At 40.6% G+C, this 17399-nt stretch overlaps 1 protein-coding gene across 2 annotated transcripts in view; it reads left to right on the top strand.

The window, feature by feature from the left end:
• lamb2l (laminin, beta 2-like) overlaps positions 1-17399 on the top strand; it is a 58973-nt gene that overhangs the window by 13731 nt on the left and 27843 nt on the right. For both annotated transcript variants that reach the window (XM_035159436.2, XM_035159437.2), the window contains exons 2-3: positions 586-663; positions 14379-14548. In XM_035159436.2, the coding sequence (XP_035015327.1) occupies positions 606-663; positions 14379-14548 (228 nt within the window). In that variant the 5' untranslated portion in view covers positions 586-605. The remainder of the gene's footprint in view (positions 1-585; positions 664-14378; positions 14549-17399) is intronic.

The following is a 17399-nucleotide window of genomic DNA, read 5'->3' as shown; positions in this document are numbered from 1 at the left end:
CCGGTAGACGTTGTTGTTGCTGTACGTCATAATCCTGTGTAATGACGTTATTACTTCAACGGATAAAATTATCAGAGTAGTGAATAAAAGCGTTTTTGTCTTTTGCAGATGAGCGCATTATATATTCTTCTACATAGAAGACCTTATATAGTGAGTAGGAGGTAGTGAATGAGTGGTTGAATTCTGGCACAGCCACTGAGGCTAAATACTTAAAGAAGAGGGGAGACAATGAGACATAGTTCAAAACAGAAGGGGCAGGTGTGGATAATCAAGAGAGCAGAAATATATATAGATAATATTTTATTAAATATAATAAAATATTTGAATGTCCTGCTCATGCACAGTACCATGTACTTTGAGTAGGAATAAACAAGTAAAACTAGCTGTTTGAATTGTGATGAAGTAAAATGTAATGTCATCCTTGAAGGTGGAGGGTAATATGGTTTGAGTAAAGGCTGCACAAACACTACCCCTGGTGTGAAAGATGGACTGCCCACTATGATGACAGTGTTAGCGGAGTGTTTTACTAAATGACGATTGACCTCCTTGTCTCACTCTAAAATTGCTTGTGTCTGCTTGTTACAGCCAGAGACAGCTTGTTGTCCATGCATCCAGACATCCTGATGCCCATCATGACTGTGCAGCTGAGCCTCCTCATGCTGGGTGAGTTTACAAACCAATACAATCAATGCATCACCTGTCATTCTGTGTAACTTCATGTCAGCAGCGCTTGGTTTGTTTGTGAAAGGGTTTGTGAGCATGCACATCACCAGAATTGAAAGACAACCATGTATTTTGTAACACAACTCATGACATTTTGTCCTTAGTGCTACCTGGCCAATGCTAGACACGACAGCTCCACAAATGTGAAGCCAAACTGTAGTATAGGTCATAAACCCTGTCTCCTCCATGTTAGATGATGTTGTGTATCGGCGGGATCTTGCTAGTGTGCAGAAAGGTTTTTTTCGGTGAGGGATGGCAGAGTTCATTTCCAGGATATTTGGCTTCATTTCTGGATAGTGTTAGGAAGTGGGGACGTTTCGTCCATCTTCATATACAGTCTTTGGTGCAGCAAACTGAAGTGAACTACAGGGATAACAGTGATCCGTAGAAAAACTCAAGAAAAAACTAAGGCTACATTTTACCAGAGATCAGTAGTTCTAAGAAACAGGTCATCGGAGCCGCAGTGCATCAATATTGACAGTGGTCACATGATCTTTTGGGACAAAAAGAAGAATCCAAAAGATACGTGTGGGTTGTTTTGGCTTCTCTGCTGCTGGTACTTTGTCTTCCTGTTTAAAAAAAAGACGAATAAAAAGACAAGCCAACTGTTACCACACTGCAAAGACACATTCTTTTTTTTCAAACCAAATGCTCCCTCAGTGGCGCAGCAGCAGCAGTATGTAAAGTGTGGTATTTCTTACTGAACCTGGTTTTGAACTTGTTTGTGTGATCACAGTATCGTCTCATTCCGAGCCTTCAGCCCTGTCGTTGGGGTTGTTGCAGGTTTTTGCTTTAGCAGACTCCCATCTCAAGGATATCCTCAGTGACTCTACTCTCCCTGTGTATTATCATTAGGTGTAATCCATTATTGTTTCATGTATGCTTATCACAGGATTGAGCTGGAACCACAAGTGTTTGCACTGGATTGCGTTTCCTGCACGGAACAGGAAATGAATGTCTTAAGTGAGATTTTAACTCTCCTCTATTGAGCTGATGCTTCCAACACAAACCCTAACCCCGTCAAAATAACAGGGTGGCTGGTCCCTGAATGATGATGATAATAATAGTTATGTCATAATTTATTGGCCAACATAAGTCTCCATGGCTCATTTAATGACATTTCAACAATATGGATGCTTTTAAATACACGTTCTCTGAGTAAAATGTGTCATTCAAAGTAATTCACAATGGCCCTAATACACATATTATTTAGTTTCTTTAATGTCAAGGACTATATCATTTACTTAAACAGCCAGCCATTGCAGTTTGTTTTAAAATGTCAGCAATTGTGCTTGTTTCAATGATGTATTTGATGCACTGGTGAGTATAATGAATTAATGTCTGTAACAGTGTTGCTCAATGATTTGGTGTGTTTGGAAAATAATTGAGCGCTGTAGCCCTCTTTTAATTTATGGATCTTGATGAAAAAAAGTCAGATGTATTTAGGGAACTTGTATCTATGAGTATGGGGAATTTAATGCTACTTAATTGAATTCAAGGGACCGTTTGGGCCTTAGCAGATGTATACAATCTACTGAGTACCAATGTAGTTTTTCATTGGATTTGTCGACAGTCATAAAAATAAAGGCAATCATTAGTCCTTAGTCTTTAATGAAGACATTCTATATTTAAATGAAATCAAATTCATGTGGATAAGGATCTTCCTATCAAACAGAGTGAATTATTTTCAAGTTATTATTTTTACATGTTCAATGAGAGATTGTTTGTACTAAGTTGCACATTTTTAAGGATGAACAAATTAGGAATTTTCTGCTGCCACTGTCTATTTTCAGTCGGACTTCACTAAACTGTGCTTAAACCTGTGAGCCCTGTCACAGTAAGGAAGTTGACTGTGTCATTACTGCCCAATATACCATCAGTCCAAGAATATTTTTCACCTAGTTTCAAATACATGCTGTAGTGTTTCTGTTGATATATAAATTCAGCAGAGCAGCTCCTGATGTCGTTTCTGCCTTGGTCATTTCAACCCGGTTCATTAGGTCAGGTCGTTGGGAAGCTCAGTGAGAATCTGGGGTATTTGTGGAATGTGTATTAGATGATGGGCTACTGACAGCAGCGCTGGATCCGATGCAGCATGGGCCCTCACAGGGTTAATTGGTGACTGAGGGGCATTTTTCAAGAGGGCCACACACACACATAGTGTATGTACACATACAATGTTTAACTGGTAGGGTTTTAGCCCAGCGCACCCTATAACCCATGTGTTGGATTCTCTCAGGAGACTGATTTTATCCAAGCTATAGAAAAATAACTCTTCTGGCCACCCACACACAAAGAAATGGAGACTGATTATACTTGCTTTTCCCAACTGGCCTATACACAGGCATCTGGGTCAACCAAGTATATTAATTATTGACTAGAAGGAGCCTTTATTCTTTATGCCTTTTATGTGTGTGTGTGTGTGTGTGGAAACGGTTAACCTCAGTAATGACGAGCTTGTGTTCAATTCCGGCTTGCAATACGACTCATCTGCTTAAACACACCATACGGAATTACACAATGAAGCAACCCTTAAACTTTAGAGACCGGAAATGACCGGCCCATCAGCGACTGTTGTGCGGCAGGTCCCTGTCCCTGTCTGATTCGTTCCACATTGAATATAGGTAATTTTTCTTCTGGACTTGAACGAAACACAGATACTGCAAAATACCTGTAATAATCACTGCTAGCTGCCATAGGGACTTTGCAATATAACAATCTGGTTCCTGTCATGGAAAAATCTCATCTCTATTAACAGCCTCCCCTCAACTCTCCTGAACAGGTCTAGTTCCATAATCACCATCATTACCCCTCAAAGACCCTCTGCTGCATGCTCACAATCACAGCCCTCTAGTGTGATTCATAACCACTCATTAAAATACCTCCACAACCTCTTTTAATTCCATAATTTCGATGCCATGATCTTCTAACTACATTATACACTACAGTCCTGTTATTGAAGCGACCCCCCCTAATCTTTCACACCTCCATCAACCCTGACTGTCAGGTGGGGGAAAGGGAGTTGCTGTCATTTATAATAAAAATTTCAAATCTAATCCTATTTTTCGCAATAGTTTTACATAATTCAAACACCTTGGTTTTATAATTAACTGCAAAAACCCAGCACTAATTTTAACAATCTATAGACCGCCCAACCCTAACAGTTTTTTTATTGAAGAGTTTGCTGGTCTTTTATCACTTTCTGTACCTAACTATAATACAATCCACATCATTTTGACACACAGATATACCTCCCTCTGAGACCTGATGACCCTGGAAGACTAGCTGTTGTGTTAGACTGTCTAAATGATGTAAACTGTTGGATGGCACAAAACTACTTGCAATTCAACAATTTAAAGTCAAAAATAATATTATTCAATCTACGAAACCGCATCAATCACATTGAACATAGCCTTGGTCCCTGGTCGATCAATGTAAAGGGGGTTAGGGTTTCTGGAAACCCTAACCCCCTTTACGAGTTTCTGGAAACTCCTAGGTTTCCAGAAACCTAGGAGTTCTGTTTGACCAAACACTCACTTTCAAACCACAAACTAAAAAAGTTGTCCAGTCCTGCTTCCTACAAATCAGAACCATCTCCAAAATCAAATTAGTACCTTCCCACCCAGACTTGGAAAAAGTAATGGACACACTAGTCATCTCTAGACTGGACTACTTTAACTCCCTCCTCTCTGGCATTAGCCAAAGTCACTCTCCAATCTCCAACTAGTTCAGAACGCAGCAGCTAGGCTTCTCACTGGTTTTAAAAGGCAACATCACATCACCCTGATGCTTGCTTCTCTCCATTAGCTCCCTGTCCGTTTTATAATAGATTTTAAGATTTTACTGTTCACTTTGAAAGCATGCAGGGTCTGGCCCCAAGCTACATCACAGAATTATTGACCCCTTATGTACCTGCACGCAGCCTTAGATCCTTAGGTGGAGCCCTTCTGGCTGTTCCAAAGTCGAGGTTAAACTAAAGGTGAGCTTTGGAATGGCCTACCCGAGGAGATAAGGCTAGCAGAGTCAGTTAAATCACTTTTCAAAATCCATTTTTATAGATGTGCTTTCATGCTATGTCGATTTTATGTGTTCAAGTTTTCACGTGACATAGCTCTAAATTTATTGATTTAAAGGGATAGTTCACCCAAAAATGAAAATTCACTCATTATCTACTCACCACTAGGCCGATGGAAGGGTGGGTTAAGTGTTTTCCACAAAACACTTTTGGAGTTTCAGGGGTTAACATTGTTTCAGCCAAATCCAATACAACTGAAGTAAATGGTGACAGTTCTTCAAACGTAAAAAAACAACAGAAAAAAACATAAAATGCCTCCATACTGCTCCTGTGTTGTCATCCAAGTGTCCGTAAGCCCCGACATTCAAATTCGACTCTAAACGGTGTCATTTACTCCATGGGTGATATATCGAATATACTCTATGTATTGCGGCTTGTTCCACGTGAGATATATTAAATGACTATATCGCGACCATCGAGAGAAATTGTCACGTGAATATTTTAAGCACCAGGAACTTCTTTTTGAGTTTACAGCAGACAGCTCAAACCCCCCACCCATCCAGAAAACTCTCCAGCGCGCATGCGTGTTTTTGTATCAGGAGTGGAGGGATAAGAGAACATGGAGAGAGCAAAAGAAAATGAAGAGTCCCAGCGAGTTGACGAGAGTTCAGAGACGGTTATTGACAGTGTTGTTCATATTCTTTGTGAACTCTGAACCGAACAAATCAGTTTACAAATGATAAATGTGAACGAGTGAACGCTTTTGTGTGTGTCTGTGCCCGGAGCGAGTTGAAGTTTACACACAAACACACACATAGGCCTCGGGGCTCCGCTACCACTCACTCACAGTGAAATAGTGGGCTGAGAGGTGCGTTCACGTGAAGCAGCCGGTCAGTGACTTTGTTGAAGAACAGTAGAAACAAACAGTGAAAACACAGTTTCCTCTATGATCCACAGCTGCTCAATGATCAGAGGGCCCCGACATTTACATTTGACTCGAAACGAGGTCATTTACACCGTGGACTTTTATGAATTTAACATTTGTGCAGTGATTTAGAGGAGATTTAAAAATAGCGAGATATAAAACGTGTATCACGATATAGCCTAAAAATATCACAATAATTGTTTTAGGCCATATCGCCCAGCCCTAGTATAAGTATCCTAATAAAATACTTAAAGAGATTGGCAAGTGTATGTGCAGAACTAGAGGGTGTGTTTGCATTGTTTGTGTCCACAGCGCTGACACCTGGAATGTTTTCTCTAATAAATAACATCTTCCTCTCTGTCCCTGCATTCCTGTCATAGCGCTGCATTCAGGGGGGAGATGCCTTAGCGTGTGTTTACCTGCGACTCTTCCTTGGTGTGTAGGTTTCATAGCCACGTGCTACACTATAATCACACACTGGTAAACCAGCTGGTGTCAAAAAACATCTGTACAACAACTGGCTTCACTTCAGGACACAACTCATGCATAGCCTCACACTTAGAACACAGGAACTCTTTTTGTGTGCATCGGGTACATTTGTTGGCTTGTCACTGGAGACTCACAACAGGTTTCCATGTTCTTACTTTCTAAGAAATATAATTTTATTTACTTTATTTATAACTTTATTTACAAAACACAGTTACAAAGCGCTTCACAATAAGCAAGGACAGAAATACAATTAAAAGCCCAGATAAAATCAGGAAAAGCTAAAAAGATGGCACTGACTGTGGCAGCCTAATTTCCTCAGGGTCATTCCAGAGCCTCTGAGCCCTGACTGCAAGGGTCTGTCTCTTTTAGTTATTAGTGTGGTCTCTTGAACAGAGAAGGCCTCTGCTGGAGGATCTTCAGCCACAGGGTGATATGAGATTAAAAGGTCTATAATATAATGAGGAGCCATGCCATGAAGTGCCTTGAAGGTAATTAATATTAACTTCGAAAATCAATCCTAAAGCAAACAGGGGCAAGTGTTACATGGCTAATACATGTGTTATATGACCGAACATCTTAGTTACAATTAAAAGTGGAGCAGCTGAGTTTTTGACAATTTTCAATCCTTTAGGCTAAAGAAAGTATCATACGTGCTTTTGTTGTCCTGTGAAATATCTTGAAAATAACTCTAAAGATTACAAGTTATAACAAGGAGTGTCATCCCACCCACCCTCCCTGGTGTTACGTGCCCATTATAGTTGTGCTGTTTTTTCATTCCTCCAATGAAATCCCAAATATCCCAGGATCGACTCTCACAGTATGTGCAGGACACAGTGTATGCAGATACAAGTATGTTACAGATACAGATGCAGAAAGACACAAAAACCTGAAAATGTTGACATCAGTGCACATTCTGATGTTCTCCTTGCTAGTCGGGGCAGGTCAACAATATATCTCCTACAGCCCACACAGGGAGCAGGATGAATGCCACTGTTGTGTCTCAGATGTCACAAGGATATTTTGAAAAGTGGGACTGGTTTGCACGTGAGTGTGAGCATCGATGACAGCTTTGCCTTGTACTTATCAACACAAACACCATGCTTTTATGCACAGTGAAACAGATTGGAGAAAGCCATTAGACTGAGAGCCTCTGTGGACGGCCAACAGTGTAGCAGCAGCATTCCATGTATGTGTGTTCTATTTCGAACTCACCTCAGTCACTAATTAAAACTGAGTGTAAATTATGACTGCTGACGGGTACATGTCTAGACAACATGTCAGGAGATAATGTCATAACACATCTGGAAGTTCCTTTCAAACTCTTTATGAATTGATAACTCTAGTGCATTCCAGTGCAAGTTATCCTCAAAAGATAAGAGCTTCAATTAATTGCAACCTTAAAACAAAAACTAATTTGTGGTCACAACCACATGAAAATTCAAAGTGCAAACAACTGCTGTTTGTTGGGACCTGTCATTTTTGTGACATCCTTGATGAATTGATTTCATGTTCAGACGTGCCATGAAAATATATTTGGTTGTGCCAAGTTTTTGTACTTTAGTTTCTAAGAAATCAGAAACATTTGTTGCTTTAATTCTTATAATGGTGTGCACATTATTCTAGTAACGTTTCATTCACTTTTCCTAGTGAAGTGGCTAAATTAAAAGCAAAAAGAAGTGCAGAAGCTATGGCAGAGGGACAAGCTGAACTCCACATGAAGCCACTCTGTGATTTGCCTCACTACAGGAGGCGAATATTGGATTTACACCCTCACTTACACTGATAGGAAGTAAAAAGGGGAAAAATGTTTGCCAATGAAACACTTGTGTGTCAAAAGACAGAACAGGAATGGTTTTCGATGTTTTTACTTTTAATCCTGTTTATTCTGCACAGTACCCTTAATTTAAAGGGGACATCGTATGCCCATTTTACCACAAGTTGATATGGTTCCTTGGGGTCTTAATGAAATGTCTGTAACATACTTTGGTCAAAATACCACAAGGATCATTTCAAACAGCACCCTTTTTACCCTGTCTAAAACAGCCCTCCACAGAGTGACCTGTTTTGAGTGCCTGTTCCTTTAAATGCTAATGAGCCAGCTCCCCCTCTCCCCCCTCATGATTTTAAACGATATAAATTACATATTTTATATGATATAAATTATCAAATATGCATCCCATACCTTGTATTCCCCTTCTGTTGTCCTGGAGTTTTAATTTCCCCAATTTTCCCAATCACATATTTAAATATGTGTCCCCCTCTGCACATCCACTACAAGCACACATGCAGATAGACAGAGAGAGAAAGAGAGGGGTGGGGGGGGGGGCTATGAAGAACATCATTTACCCCCGAACCCCGACATTCAACGGGTACAACAACAAGTGGAGAAAGCAGAATTGCGGGCTGACCTTATATATACAGTCTATGGGGCTGACCAGCGCGGAGAAATGCGCGTCCCGTGTGAACAGCCAGGCGGCTGCGCGCTTGAGAATGGCACTGCGCTGTGCGGCGCTCGCGTCCGGTGTAAACCCGGCGTAACGAGTGTGGGGGGCGGGGGATGAGGTGGGGGGGTGGGCCAAGGCCATGTAGGGAGACTCCCACTGTATTGTGACGAGAGAGTACATAGGAAGCTCATTCGCAGTCACTCAAGCATGACGTTTCTGACGTAGAGGAACCATAACAAAACATGCGAGTGGTTTTTTTCCAGAGTTTTTGGATTGGTAGACATGCCAGATACCCAGATTAACGTGTAGAAGCACTAAAAAAGTGGAATTTTCATAATATGTCCCCTTTAAGATCCTTCTCGTGAAATGTTGAAAAGTGGATTGTAAATCAAACTCACCCACAGAACATTTCAATTCATCTCTCCAGGAGAGTTGCGATTGTGTCTAGACTGAGTTTTCATTGTGTGTCACAACCTAACGACAAAGTACACACACTTGTTTTTTGACAAGTGCAGTAATATTTCTGTGCATGCATCCAATGGTGCCTCATGTAGGGCAGGTTATTTGACCAGTGAGTGAACCCGTTGTGCAATGTCATACCTGTATAGTGAGGTTATCTGAAACTCACTCAGAGTCAGTCAGTCTGTCTGTAAAAGGAGACGGGTGGCTACACACCAGGTTTATACTTCTGCTTATCCTAAAATGTGTTTGCTATGGAAATGCATTCTTGCGTTTACCATAATAAGATACAGCACATTCCTTCATGCCATTCTTCTCCATGCACAGTCTTGTATCTGTATTACATCCTCGAGTTTCAGTAAGTGTTTGGTGTTTGGTCAGGGTGTGATTGATCTTTATCTACAGTCCATAGGTTTGCCTTCCAACCCATTTATGTAGAGTTGTGCAAGTTTGCACTATACATGTGCACACCTGCATGTACAATACTTGTGGATTTTTCTCTCATTTTACTGTTATCCCTGTTTACTGTGTACATTATATTCATACAGTCATACAATAAGTAATTAATATCAATAACTTTATTTGTAGAGTACTTATCTAAACAAGGTTACAAAGTGCTTCACACAAAAAATCCATCGCAAAATGAGGAATGAAATATAATAAAAGCTATTTAGTTCAGTTCAATTTTAAGAGCCAGATCATAAAATTCATTTTATAGAGAAACCCAACACTTCCCAATAGAATAATAGGCTGTAGAACTCCTGACAGTGGATCAGTAGAATTTCTTACAATGAATGTGTGTGTGTGTGTGTGTGTGTGTGTGTGTGTGTGTGTGTGTGTGTGTGTGTGTGTGTGTGTGTGTGTGTGTGTGTGTGTGTGTGTGTGTGTGTGTGTGTGTGTGTGTGTGTGTGTGTGTGTGTGTGTGTGTGTGCGCAGGTGGACTAGAGGAGCTGCAGTCTTTTTTCCTATCAGGAAACTGCGAAAATCTTCTGGCATTTATTACAAAAATTTTACATAACATTATTGTATTTTAATCCTCACAAACTACTCTGCTGCACACTAGGTTTAGTAGCAGTAGTGCAGCAGTAGCATATAAGTAAGTGCCTATGTATTTTCATGTTTTTTCCGTGCAGTTTTATATATTATCTATTTAATATCAGACTGATGCCACAGACAGAGGGGTCTTAACTGTTATACTGATAAATGTTTTGGTAATAAATAGAAAAATTTACAAAATAACAACCACAACAAAACAAGTAAACAAGGAACGTCCTCTTACAGAATACCTCTCCTTCCCCTCCCTTTGGAAGGAGCGGTATAAGGAGAGCCTAAAAGGCGCAACCCAGCCTTTTGCCCTGACTCAACCTCATCTGTTCAGCCTCCTTGGCATCAGCCTCCTCCAAGCTAGTTCGCTCAAGACTTACTCTAATACATGTACACGCCACTGATTTCCCAAATCGATTTAATTCCGATTCACAAGGTTTCGATATTTCAGTCTACAATACAATACATTTTTGCTTGGATATCAAAGAAATTCTCAGAGAACTAAAGCTGTAAACTGGAAACCTCTAACTTGGTGCATTGTTAAAAATGTTACGGTAGTATGATAACAAATTTTGCAAGAAGATGTATTGTCCCAGAAATGATTGTGATGAATTATATTATTGTCATCATTTTGAAACAATTTTATACCACTGAAAAAATAATAATTATAAAGCATAAAATAAACCGCACCCACAACCAAAACAATAAATAAAATGGACTCTGTGACTCTGTTAACAAAAAATGCCCTTGAATAATTAAACATTTGGCACAGGGTATGTGTAAGAAGCTTGGGAAACAGGATGGTTATGAATTAACCTACGACAAACCTACGATCATGTATTTAGTTTGTAATTGATGGTGTTGGATCATGTATCTGTGTTGCTCCGGTTACTTTAAGTCCTGACTGTTCGCGTCACGTCTCATGTTGTACTGAGAGCACACAAGATGTTCACAGCAAATTTTTGTTTAAATGCAGCCTCATAAACTCTCCAGCAAATCAAACAAATCCTAAGTAAACTTCATGTGCGGATCAAGTCCTTATAACTTGTGATGAGTGTTGGAGTTAAAGTGAGTGCAGGTCAGCAGGAGTGTGGAGGGAGGACACAGGAAACTCCAGCTCGGTACAAACCAACTGCTGCTTCTGCTCTGATCATGAAGCAGCGGCGCTGATCATTGCGTGTCAGTGAGTGGGGGCGGGGCCCCTTGGCCTGTATGTGTGTCTGTGTGTATAGACTCCACCTCGCTCCCAGTCTGAGGAGTTTGGGAGCACACACACAACATTTTTCCCCCGCTCCTGGTATTTTACTTGGTAGCTTATACAATAATGATTTTAACAAAAAACGGGGGGCATATTTGCAAGTTCCAGTGGTGCGCCTAGTTATGAAATTTAGTCGCACTGTCTCCAAAAATAGAATGATAGCAATCGAGAGTCCTTCTTTTAAATATGATTTGAGCAAATTCTATAGACTTTGTCACTTTCCTGAGGATCTCATGGCAAGACCAAAGATTTATGAAAGACATCACATGACCCTGATCCAGAAAAAAACTACCAATGTCAACCTTGTCTACCAGTGTAGAGCGCAGCATGGATAATCAATTACAAGCGTGGCTGATCCTGTTGTCTTTGCTTACAGCTTTTGTGCACTTAAATTCTGCATTTTACAATGATAAAACTGATAACATGCCAAGGACACAAACTATTATTCAAGCAATTACTGTGTATACAGACAGCATGTGCATTAAATTAATAGAATCTTGATTTTATCAGGAAATAAGAAGGTTGTAAAAAATGTAAATGGGACCTAAAGCTGCCGTTATACAATTAAGAGGGGGGTTGAAAAACAAAAGATGACAGTTAAATAAGCTCACACACCAACAACTGGATCATTTCCTCTATGAAGAGTCAATTACAAACAATTATGTCTTGGTTTTATAGACATACCAGTGTTTAGGAACCGGTTTAATCCAAAGAAGCCCCTTTTTCCTTTAGAGGATGTTTTTGATTCCCTCTCAAACAGTCCATTTCTCTCCCATCATGCCTCAACATGTCAATGCTCTGTCTCCTGTACAAGAGCAGGATGAAAGGGCCACATAAATCTCTCTCCACGTCTCTCATCCCCCCATCACTCTGTGTGCTGATGATTATAGAGCCTCAGGTTTTTAATGTCTGTCACATTCTCCTCGACTCATTTACCTCAATTCCCCTTATTGTTTATTGAAACATCACACACTCTGATGGTTGGTTTGTGATGTGAGGAAAGGTCCATGTCAATGAATGATACGTTTTTCTGTCTCTACTCTTGTCTTACTGAGGGAAATCTTTTCATTTAGTTTTGGTCCATCTTTCAGTTTTGCTTCAACATATTTTAGTTCATTGATTTTCGCTCCTCCCCTCACTCTGTCTTTCTCTCTCTTTCGCTCTCACATGTCCGTTATGAGGCCTGTTATTCAGAAGCAGTGATGCAGAGAGAGTGTTTACATGGGTGAGGGGGAGAGTTCCAGCGAAGAGAACCAGAAAATAGTTATGGTTAAAGGGATAGTTCACCGAAAAATACAAATTCCCTCATTATCTACTCACCACTATGCCGATAGAGGGGTGGGTGAAGGGTTTGAGTCCACTAAACACTTTAGGAGTCTCAGGGGTAAACAGTGTTGCAGCCAAATCGAATACAATTGAAGTAACTGGGCTTCCGGACACTTGGTTGACACCACACGAGCAGTATGTAGGCATGTTATGTTTTTTTCTGTTGTTTTATTACGTCTGAAGAAGAGGTCGCCTTGGCTGCAACACTGTTTACCCCCTGAGACTCCTAAAGTGTTTCGTGGACTCAAACACTTCACCGAACCCCTCCATCATCATAGTGATCAGTAGATAATGAGGGAATGTTAATTTTTCGGTGAACTATCCCTTTAATGTGTTTCTTGTACACTGATGTTATGTTATTAAGAGTATTACTTTCTGGGATGTCAGGAAGTTTTTTTTTGTACTTCTGTTAGCGTTTTAATCAATTCATATTTGTATCCTCCAATTGAGAAACACAGGCCATATAATATTTTTTAGGAAACAGTATATTTCTATTGGAAACACTGATTTGAGAGAGAGTCAGAGATAAAATGGCACAACTTTGGACCTGGACCTGAATGTAGTTTACCTGTTTAGTCGATGGTGATAATAAATACTAAAATTAGAGTAAACCGAACCATATAATGATCTAATTATTTTGTTGACACCAAACAGATTCAAAATATAAAATTAAAATGAATAATTATTGAAGTTCATTTTGATTATAACTTCTTAAGTGTGTTATGTTTGATGACCATTATATGCACTAAGCAGAACACTTGACTAATGAAAAAATACATTTGGTAAACTAACAGTGTGACCCTCGAACATATCTTAGACATTTCTCTACAGCAAATTCTTGTTACTTATCAGCTGACAGATAGTACACACTATGATAAGAAATATACTGCAACAATCTGCAGCTGATATTGATGCATTGGTTTGACGGATGCACTTGTGTTTTACACTTGTCTGTTCCTTTTCTGTGCTCCACTTGGCTGGGTGTTATTGATTAAATGGAGTGTAGGCGGCATCTGAGGCATTATAATGAATTTATCGGCTGATGATCGATTCCTTTAACAACAGAAAAAAGAAAAGCATAAAGACTGAAAGCAGCCCTGTACTGAAGCTTATTCTATGTTCAAATCAGACCTTTGGTCACCTGAACCATGGCCTGCCCTGGAGGGGGAGAGACTTAATGACTCTAACACCAAATATTACAAATAAAGCCAAAAAAAGCTCAAGTCGGGACCTGTTTCTAGTTTCATATGTAAGAAGAGGGGGCTGATAAGATGAGAGATGCTGCTGAACAGAGGTGCTCTCCAGTAGCTGATCATCAATGTCATTGATCTGAAACAAATCAATGCACGCTAATTATGAGTAGGTATTAATACATGAAAGCCGACCATGAGCCATGATAAACAAAAAAACACACTACATACGTCCTGATGACTCATGTTCCTGGTATTCCTGACAGCAGATGAAGGCAGGGACACTGATCTGAGCTGCATACTTTCAGTACATTTAGAGCAACTGCAGGCAGGATATTAGATTTTAATGAGACTTTAGTGAACATTTCTTTGATCATTTATCGTAACATTAGAAATGGTTATTGTTTTTAAGGATGAGATGTTCTCATGGTGTGTGCTCACGCATTATTAAGAAATTCACTGATATTCTCTCCTTTATTCTCACTCTCCGTCCCTCCTCTTCCAGCTCTCAGTGTCTTTGGACAAGACCTTCCATCAGGCCCTCATGGCTGCACAGACGGAAGCTGCTACCCTGCGACAGGAAACCTTTTGATCGGACGTGCTGTCAACTTAACTGCCACATCCACATGCGGCCTGGGCGGGCCTGAGCACTACTGCATCGTTAGCCATCTGCAGGTCAGGACCCACATAATTGCACATAATTTCTTTCCTTTTTACAGTTTTATTTCCTGTGATTCACATTAAGTGTTGCTATTATAAAACTCTGCCTCTCAAAAGTCTCTCCTATATCCTCACCTTCGCTCTCTAACCTCCCTGTTTCATCTCTCAGCCCCGCGCCCCTCCCTACACACTGCATGGCCCCCTGCTGTCAAAATGGCAGTTTGTTTGTTCACTCTTTCATGCAGTCGTCCGTTTTCATGCCTCAATCTGCCCTCGTCCATCTTCATTTGTTCATCTGTCCATTTGTTTTTAGCCCAGTTTCCATGAGCGAGGCCCTCAGACACTGCACAGCCAGTCAATATAAGGGCCCAGGTGTATAAACACAAGTCCGCCACACCTTTGTCACACTCTCACCCTCCTCGATCGCTCTATTTCCTCCCACTGCATCTCTTTGTCTCCAGCTGTTTTGACCTTGATGTTCTTATTTGAGCTGTCGTAGAGCTGCTCAGGTTTGTGGCACACCACAGCAGACCCGCTGGTTTGCATTAGTTTAAAACTTAAGCATCTTGAATTGAGGTGCAGTCAGGATGTTTTTTAAAGATCGTTTTTTGTGGTCTAAGTGTAGTGTCTAAAGTCTGAAGCATTTGGAAAGTTACAATTGAGTCACAACTCACTAACATAAGAGACATCAAAGTCCTGCTCGATTTTATTTGCCCCAGTCCCTTCTAACCTGATCTGAGTTACCTGTAGAGTATGGTGTTCACATACAAATTTAGCTTTATCATTTGACTAATTCAAGAACATGATTAAACTATGTTATTTTGAATGTTTTGTGAGTATCCATCCATCCATCCATTTTCTCTACTGTTTATCTTTGGATGGTTGTGGGAATTGGAGCTAATCCCAGTTGACATTGGGCAAGGTACACCCTAGGCAGGTCAACATACAGAGACATATCACAGGGACACATACAGAGACAAACCTGGAGAAAACCCATGCAGAAACATGGGGTAGGTCCGAACCTTCTTGCTCTGAGGCGACAGTGCTTGCAAGTGCATTTTTTTTGAGCATCTAAGATGTATGGGGATGGTAACAGGCGAACAGGGTTGAACATATAAATCTAGAATGGCAGTAAAATACCTTCAAGGCTCAACAGTCCCCTGAAATTCAATTATGAAACACCGAATTGCACATACTCATAGATATCAGTCCTCTAAGTTTATTTCATAAAGATCACTGCTTTGTTTCATGAGAACTTTACAGAAATGTTGAAAAATGCCCATTTCTCAATCTCACAATGTAGATGAATCCTGAATTTGCACTATTCATCAAATCAGCTCCCAAAGTTAGCAGGATCTTCCTTGGCCTATAACCCCATCCTCCACCAAGTTTCAATAAAACCTGTTCAGGAGTTTTTGTGTAATCCCGCAAACAGACAGACAGACAAACAGCAAAGAGATCATAACTTACTTGGCGGAGGTAATAAACCAGGACCCTAACAATCCCAGCATTAATTTCTGACATGATGACACTGACCTCTCTTGTATCCACACAGCACACACAGTATATGTACTGTTATACATGCCTGTGATATATATCTCACAGACATGTATCTGCATGCACTTCCATATCCTCAGGGAAGGAATATCCTACAGTGTCAACTTTCAGGGGAACATGATTGACATTGTCTGATTGGTGAGAGGCCCTCAACCACTGTGAGCGGTGGGGTATGTTGACAAACGGTCGGACCATAAATCTAGGTGCGGAAGATTGCAGGTATGTCAGAACCTACCCAAGAGGCCCACCCCAAATATTTGTGTCTCAGCCTCTAAACGTCAAGAAGTTCATCAATCATTCCTAAAAGACACAGGCTCTTCTAGGTAGTGGTTTTGTCACTTGTGAGATCGGATTGCAATGCTTTCCTGCTCAGTTTTTACTACTCATTTCTGACTTGTCAGTCATTTTCCTCAGGCTCTCACTCAGTTGAAACAGAGTCACAAGTTGATCCCCCCAAAATCAGTACATTCTCCCTCACCACGTCCACACCAAATGGCAAAACACTATAGTAGGTATATAAAGGATTAAGTATAATAAAAAGTATAATAATCAGAGTGTAGCTAGTGATCATTTTACAATATAGTAGTAGTAGTAGTAGTAGTAGCAGTAGTAGTAGTAGTAGTAGTGGCCTCAAACATATTTTGCTTTCCTTCTGCAAAATATACAAAAAAAAATGCCCACGTCTTCCAAAACCTTTGTCCATATGCCAATGCCTCTTTTTTGGACGTTTCCTCACACAGAATGACACATATTATCAAGTCAGCATATTTCTATCTTGTTTGCATTGTTAGCAAACAAACACCTTCTTCTTCTTTGCAAAAAAACCCAGCTGGTCAGGAGAAGCCGATGTAACGCACAGTGTGAGCAGTCAGGTCAGGGTGGAAAATCGGAGCAAACATCGTGACCACATAAATCGTAAGCTTTGGCTTTCTATCTCAGATGATTTGCTTACATTTCTTAAGTAGCACAGTATATGCCTAGCTTATGTCGTCGGAAGGTTTGTGCTTCAGTCCTCGACTCCTCCTGTCCACATATCGAGTGTGAAGGGGATGTGTGAGGAAGTGGATGCTGACAAGGGCAGTGGTGTGACTAAGTAAGGGGTTTTATTGTAACAGGTGAATAATTGTAAAGAGGAGCAGGCAGGTGACTGGGGCTGGCTTAGCAGAATGCAGAGAGATGATGTGGGCTGCACGGTCTGCCAGCTGGCTAGTGTGTGTGGCTGGCTGGCTGGTGTGAAGACAATTCGGCACAAGGTGAGCTGGAGGAAGGCTCACGTAATGAGGCTCGCAACCGGATCCTGAGCATAGAG

Source organism: Hippoglossus stenolepis, chromosome 6 (assembly GCF_022539355.2).
Source record: "Hippoglossus stenolepis isolate QCI-W04-F060 chromosome 6, HSTE1.2, whole genome shotgun sequence".
Classification (NCBI taxonomy): Eukaryota; Metazoa; Chordata; class Actinopteri; order Pleuronectiformes; family Pleuronectidae; genus Hippoglossus; species Hippoglossus stenolepis.
Note: the sequence above shows the minus strand (reverse complement) of the source record. Positions and strands in the feature narration are given on the sequence as shown.